This window comes from Perkinsus marinus, assembly GCF_000006405.1.
Source record: "Perkinsus marinus ATCC 50983 genomic scaffold scf_1104296929318, whole genome shotgun sequence".
In the NCBI taxonomy this organism is placed as follows: Eukaryota; Perkinsozoa; order Perkinsida; family Perkinsidae; genus Perkinsus; species Perkinsus marinus.
Genome location: NW_003216498.1, coordinates 87,318 through 94,517, shown reverse-complemented (window position 1 = coordinate 94,517; position 7,200 = coordinate 87,318). Strand labels below are relative to the sequence as shown.

General features: G+C 49.7%; 3 protein-coding genes across 3 annotated transcripts in view; 1 reads left to right on the top strand and 2 right to left on the bottom strand.

Annotated features, from left to right (window-relative positions):
- Nucleotides 1-3,009: 3,009 nt before the first annotated feature.
- On the bottom strand, nt 3,010-4,131 carry Pmar_PMAR012359 (Thermitase, putative; the record flags this gene model as incomplete). The annotated part of the gene is made up of 1 exon (XM_002787541.1): nt 3,010-4,131. The coding sequence occupies one exon, from the start codon at nt 4,129-4,131 to the stop codon at nt 3,010-3,012; it is 1,122 nt and encodes a 373-aa protein (XP_002787587.1).
- A 610-nt stretch (nt 4,132-4,741) lies between these two features.
- On the top strand, nt 4,742-6,868 carry Pmar_PMAR012358 (hypothetical protein; the record flags this gene model as incomplete). The annotated part of the gene is made up of 1 exon (XM_002787540.1): nt 4,742-6,868. The coding sequence occupies one exon, from the start codon at nt 4,742-4,744 to the stop codon at nt 6,866-6,868; it is 2,127 nt and encodes a 708-aa protein (XP_002787586.1).
- A 256-nt stretch (nt 6,869-7,124) lies between these two features.
- Nucleotides 7,125-7,200, bottom strand: part of Pmar_PMAR012357 (Chromosome-associated kinesin KLP1, putative) — a gene marked incomplete at both ends in the record, with an annotated part of 3,230 nt that continues 3,154 nt past the window's right edge. The window contains one exon of the mRNA XM_002787539.1: nt 7,125-7,175. Within this exon, the coding sequence (XP_002787585.1) occupies nt 7,125-7,175 (51 nt within the window). The remainder of the gene's footprint in view (nt 7,176-7,200) is intronic.

Below are 7,200 nucleotides of genomic sequence, written 5' to 3'. Positions count from 1 at the left end.
TAGCAGTATCGGCTATAAGATGCCAGGACATAGACCGCTCATCACCGGCTTAACCAGATTGTCACTATTTAGTACCAATTTATGTAGCTTAAAATCTCCGCTATTTCCTTCCTCCTCCTCTTCGTCTTCTTCCCCCTCCTCCTCTACCCGCACCTTCTTCTCCCTAGGTACCACTAGTATACAGTCAGTAAGCAGCCCTCTCTTGAAGAGGCTATAGAGGCTAAACTCGCCCTCGGCCTCCTCCGCCTTCGTGTGGTCTATTGCTCCTTCTGACAACACAGAATCGTCACTGTCACCACTTCTCTGCACTGTTACCTTCCATGTATTGCCAAAGTAAAACTACTTTGTCGCCGCTTCAGCGCGCGCCACCATCCGCGCCCCAGAATTCCTCGCTGCGCCCTAAATTACTCAAAGTCCTAAAATTTGGTGTCCGCTACGGGAATCGACTATGTGTGTGCGTACGGGACAAGTTACTATGTCAGTTTCACGTACGAAAATGACAATACGTACTCAGGTTTGACACACTGAATCAATATCGGGTGCAAGTTTGACAATATGCATTCATCTTTGACACACCTTTGGTTTGTTGGGTCCAAGTCTGACAAGACATAGCCAACTTCGACACACCCTGTACTCGTGTGACACTATCTCATCTAAGTTTGACACTTGAATGAGTGTTATAATATAACACTCATGCTAGTAGCATGATGCTACGCCCTACGATCACTGCCATCCTCTGGTAGTCTAATCATCCGCCCTCGTTAATGAACTCTTGTAACCTCTTGATTTACGAGGAATGTTGAAAATTTGCGAGCGGAACTTACGTTACTGCGCACGAATAATCGTGTGTGTGCGTCCGTCCGTCCATCCGTCCGTGCGTGAGCAAAAATTCCGTCCCAACCAGGGCGATTCAGAAGACAAACAGGGTATCATTCTGTTCCCTGTTGACTGCTCATTAGCGTAAAAATATAGCGAAAAGTGTCGTTTCTGTTGCTTCGCCTGATTTCTTTTCACGAAACGGTTCTCCAAACAATAGATGAACTGTTGGTTGAGTACGTTAGTAAACACGACTGACAACCGAACTATCCATGATCGAATTGCACAATGATCATTTCTTCACATGTCTCCATAAGGAGGCGTTTACACTGGTAACGTCCTTCCACGCCTTCTGCTATTATTGTAGTGGATTGCCGACCTTCGTTTAACCTTGTACTTCATTCTCCACAGAGTGAGAGTATATAATGCACGAAGATGTGCTAGAAGATATGTGATGGTTTCGTGAAGATCCGATATACCGAGTGTGATTTATGATGATATGAGAATCTCTTTGCTATTGTGACCGTTCTATGTAAAGTTGCAGCCTTCTCAGTGGTTCTTCCTTCCTCTGATTCACTTGCCCACTCGGGTTCTGGATCAGGAACGTGGTCGGCCACGTCGACGACGCCAGCCGACCCCCGACAACTTTTTGTTTCCTAGTCACGTCCTCCTCCATAACACGTCTTCAATTCGTCAGTGGTGAGTGTTGGGATCCGCGTTACGCGCAGCGCGTTGGACGATCTCAGCTGAGAGCATGGTCCATCCCAGACCCAGCATCCACCGCAAAGTGGAGTGGGCGGTGAGTGGTCACTCTTGTTAGGTCTGTTAGAGGCCCTCTAATAGAGGGAGAATAACTATATACCGTACACAGCACTGTACTATACGTACATAATGTACGTATGTGCACAGTGCAAGAGCTAATTGATCACGCTATAGTAACATACGCACTTCATCCTAGTCGATGCTCTCAGACATAACAATGGATAAGCTGATTATCAGCTGCTGATACAAGTGCAACAATACTGCAACCAAGAGAGACTCTAAAACAGTCACCTATCCCACAGTCACGATTGCTTGCGATGAGGGACAGCCGCTGGGCTGCCACTCAGAGTCTGAGTGTCAGACTATTCAAGAAGACTTTCCATGTCGTTCATGTCCAGGTCGTTATATACTTACATCATCACCTATATCATATAGAGTCTATATACTATATATTATAGACATATAGGCTATAGACTACGCTAGCCGTGCTCGACGTAGCGGACTGGAACACTCCGGAAAGAATGTCCAACGTTTGTGACAGTAACTGGATCGATGGGTCGCTTCTCTACAGGCCCATCGAAGCTCTAGGCTCGTAAATCCGTATCGTGTGACACTGAGCCGTACCGAACTATGCCGCGGGTGTGTTTCCTGAGGAAACTTTATACTCATTCCCAGCCTGGGAATCCCAGGGAATGGGTAAACAGTATTCAAATAGGGAGGACCTCCTTACTTCCCTGGGAGTTAAATGACAAACAGAATGTCTTATGTAGGGATGAGATCGGACGAGCTCGTGGCTCACACCCGGGAACTGCAGCAGACGTCTTCTCGCCGCTTAATGGTCGATCGTTCGCTCTCTCAGCATGCCCGCGAGAGGGCCGATCACTAACTGTATGTGTACCTACTCCACTGTACCGATACTCGGAACGGCGCCTAGGAGATTGTGAAACTCTGTCTTATTTTCCATACAACAACCCGAACCAGTACCTCTACACATGTCTACTTCGCGAAGAATTAACTGGTATCAATGTCGGCAACGGGACAGTGACTGTTACGGACCACGACTGTCGTGGACCACGACTCGTGGTCCGGCCACAGTAGGGCTGTGGTCCGGCCGCGTGAATGTACGATAATGTACGATTAACGCGTTCCAACTAGACCATTGTATTGTCCTTTTGCTGAACTAGAGAACGCAACAACCCACCCGTTGGATAGTGTCGAACAAATCCGTTGTTAATATATCTGTTTAAATGCAGTTGGCCGTGTACGGGTTGAGCGACGACATTGGTATTAGGAGTTGCCAGTAAACCTGGGCTTAGGAGCTGAGTACAAAGCTCGGGTTGATGTGAAAGCAGAGGGATACAAACCCCACTATGCGATGAGGTGCAGAATCGGGTCTTCTTTATGAAGAAAAGTACGAGGAGCTCAAGCCTTTCAGCGGGTTCCTCTCAAAATAGGATAATCAATCGCCAACTTGACAACTTCGAGCGGGTTCAAAGCTCCAGCATGCGCCTCGATGGGCCTCGAAGGGCTACTGAACCGATCAACGTTGTGGGTGAGCATGTCAGCAACGTACTTTGGCTTAACGCCCATAGAAAGCAAGATCGCGGCTGCTCCAGAGACAATAGGACAGGCGAAGGATGTGCCCGAGGAAAATCTGTTAGCACCGGTGTAGATTCCAGAGCCATAGGCAGCTATATCGACGTTATCACCGTAGTTGCTAAAACCAGCCATTTCAAGAGTGTCCTGGTTCCTGAGAGCACCCACACAGATCACGCCTGGCAGCGAGCATGGATAGTATTCGTCAGCTCGCAGTCCATCGTTACCAGCGGAGGCGACGACAATGATATTCTGGTCAGTTGCTGCTTTGAAGGCCTTGCCCAGGACCATGTCGCCGTAGCTCTTTGATATGAACTCTCCCACTGAGATTGATACGACATCGACTCCAATATCGACGGCCATATCCATGGCTTCAGCCATATGTGTCCATCCACCATAACCATTCTCTCCCTGGGTTTTGAAAGACACCAAACGTACGTTGGAGGCCATTCCGGCCATATCGTTGCGATTATTCTTCCTCGCCGCGATGAGTCTGGCACACTTCTGACCATGCTGGTGGACCGATGTTATGTTTGAGGAGTCGTCCACGAAGTTCCAGCCACCATCGATGGATCCACCACTCTTCTTACGAAAGGTACCCCGATAAGGAGCAATCTCAGGATCGCTGAAGTTGAGGCCGGTGTCCATAACAGCTACGTTGACGGTTCGCCTCACATAGGGCGCAGATAATCTCCACACTTCTTCCATGTTCATCCGCTTGAATGCCCTTTGCCTGAAAGCATTGGGGTCATTCACGCCGAGATCGTCATTGGTGTCCTCTTCCTTGGTGGCGAAATTAGGAGAGCATTCACAGTCCAGACCGGAGAGTTTGGAGGCCGCGTCCTTCAAGTAGGCACAAAGATCGTCGGAGCTCACTGTGTCCTCGGAAGTAGCAACCACCTGCAAGCCCGAGGACTTCAAAGTCTTGATAGTTGCCGTCTTCAGGAAGGTGGCCATTCCAGGCTTGAGCGCGACCTTGGCATCTTCGAGACGTTTTGGGACATCCCGAACGTCGACGAAAGCATCGGCGGAGGTGACCGATACGATAGTCTTGCTGTCATAAACGTTTGTGGAGGTCGATGCGGCTATGAGCGGAACAAAGATAGGAGCTTCATCGCGTCGATAGAGAAACAAGAAACTAAAAAACACTCATCGTCACAGTCTCCATGGAAAGAACTTATGATTTAGGAGACTGCAGCGTAGATATGTCGGTTGAGCTTCACGTCTCGTCCTGAGAGGCATCGCGTCTCAGATCTCCTTCGCGCCCTAGAACACTGCAATGAACCACTTACCGTTGTATCAATCGATGGGCCTGAACAATGACGACTTCTATGCAGCTCTTCAATTCCCGGTTCCACTGATAAACACTCCACACGGACCATGGCGTTGAGTTACGGTGGTTCCACCAACTGGGCAAGGTTGCCACGATTCACCCGGCGTCCCGTCTCCAGAAAAGGCCGCAGTATGGCGTCTCTTCTCCGCGTGAGGCCGCAGGGCGTCTGTGGTTCCGACTTGCTACTTTTTTGTGTCATCCCTTCCTGGCAGTTATTTGTTGCAATCTTCATATATGAGATACCTTTCTTCCATTATCTCATGCTTAAGCCTTACCCTAGGCGCTCGCGCTTCCCACCCTGTGGGCACCTACGCTTGCAGAGCGTCCGCTACATCTGGCGGTACTCTGGTATTCGCTAATGACCAGCAGACTGTTCACATAAGCGTAATTGACGGTGAGTGCGGCGCTTCTGCTGACGTCCCTTATACTGTGACGCCTATTCACGGTTCTGACGAGTTTCGGGTGGTACCTGATTACAGCTCGACCAACTTCAAGACAGCCATCAGTAGCTGCAGATCTACTGCTCTCCATGCTGACTCCTTCAACACATTCCGGGTGGAGTCGAGAGATGGTGTTCTAATGAGCCATATCACTGTTAACGTTGGTAGCGGGTCAGCATGGGAATACTGGTTAAGTAGCCGCCCCGCCCCCACGCAACCAGCAACTACACAAGCTCCTCCCACTACGGTGCAGCCCACCCCAGCAATTCCTGAGAGCCATCCTATCGGCGCTTACGGTTGCAGGGGATCGAACCAGTACGGTGGTCGTCTAGATTTCGACGAAGATAAACAGGTGCTTCGCATCAGTGCCACGGTCGGGTCCTGTGGTGTTTCGGCCTCTGACGTCCCCTATACCATAACTCCCATCCCCGGTTCTAACTACGAGTATTGGGTCAAGCCTGACTATAGCTCTACTGATTTTAAAGTACGCCTCACTGCCTGCCGAGATTCGTCTATTAATGCCGACTTCTTCGACAGTCTACACGTCAAATCCAACAAGGGTGTTCTCATGAGCGACATCACTATCAGTGGCGGTGTAAGGGGGTCTTCGTGGAACTGCTGGTTAGCCATTGGTCCCACTCGTCCCGTGCCAGGCCTAACTACGAGGTCTCCGCCGGTCCGAACTACCACTACGTATGCGCCACCAATAAGCCACCCCGTGGGAAGCTTTTATACTTCCATGAGTGATGAGTCGGGCGGATCTCTGATATTCCATCAACAGCAGCAAACTCTTTCCATTTCTATCCGGCTGGATATCTGCGTCGCGACTGCCTATAACGTTCCCTATCACGTTACTCCGATCCCTGGCTCTAATGGCCAACTCTGGATCGTCCCCGACTACAGCTCCACGAACTTCGCGACGAAGCTTGACAGCTGTAATGACGCGATTGTGAGAAGTGTCCAATTCCGACGTCTCCGTGCATCTTCGGAAGGCGGCTCGATGAATGAGGTGACGGCTTCTATGGTTGGTGGTGAAGACTGGGTTTTTGGTCTTGCTGGTGGTCCCCCTCAACCCCCGGCCTACCCGACTCGATCTCCGGCTACTCCAGCCCATGAGGCCCACCCTGTAGGGACCTACGAGAGTAGCGAACGTTCAGACTCTGTTAGCACTATCGAGTTCTACGAGAACCTGTTTCTGATGAGTTTGACTATCAAGCTCGGTAGCTGCACTGCTTCTGTTCGGAACGTTCCCTATTACATTGGCCCTCTTCGCAATCATGAGGGACACGACCTCGACGATGAGCTCTTCGTGGTACCCGACTTCAGCGGAACAGATTTCACGACACAGGTGGACAACTGTCGCGACTCTATTATCAACGGCAGCGCATTTGCACATCTGTTCGTTTCCTCGGAGCAAGGCGTTCCCATGAGCGAGATTTCCACCTACGGGACAACCGATTGGGAGTTCCAGCTCCGTGGTATTCCCACTCGGCCGCCGCCGACAACACCTACAACTCCCCTTCCTACTACCCCAACTCCTACAGTCCCGACTAAGCCTCATCCATCGGGCCTGTATAAAGATGACAGTAGAGAAGGCTCAAGCGTTTTGGTATTCCTTCAAAACCCCGGAAACTTCACCATGGATATCACACTCGGTGGTTGCCGTCTATATTACGAAGATGTTCCGTACGAGATGGTTGAGGAGAATGGTGCCTCTTGGGTGAAGCCTGATTATAGCTCCACTTCTCTGGCTTATGCTCTGAGTAACTGCAGGTTCGACGCCAACTCGAGATACGAGCTAAATGATCTGGAGAATATCGAGTTCCACGATGCGCAAGATCCGAACGACCAGACGTTAGTAGTTTACAGAATGCTAGAGACCTATGGGAAGGCACTGAGGACGGTCTTCAGGAACCAGTAGGCAGAAAGGGATTCTCTATGTTTGACGATCTCAATGAATATGTAATTCCAACAAGGCCAAGTTACTGTCAACTTTTGAATATTTGGATCCTTTTAGTGGGAGGTTTAGCATCAACGTTGCCGGATTGGGGATGTTGAGTCAGCCTTACCTCCCGCATTCAAACTTTAACCAATTATTTTACTTTGCATCACGATTGTGTTGCGTATATAACAGTGATAAATGACAGGGGAAGCTTCCACGTCTCGTATAACAGCCTTCATCTGTATAACAGTGCGGTTGTCTGTTTGCCTTGTATAACAGTCTTCATCTGTAGAACAATTCGGTTGTCTGGT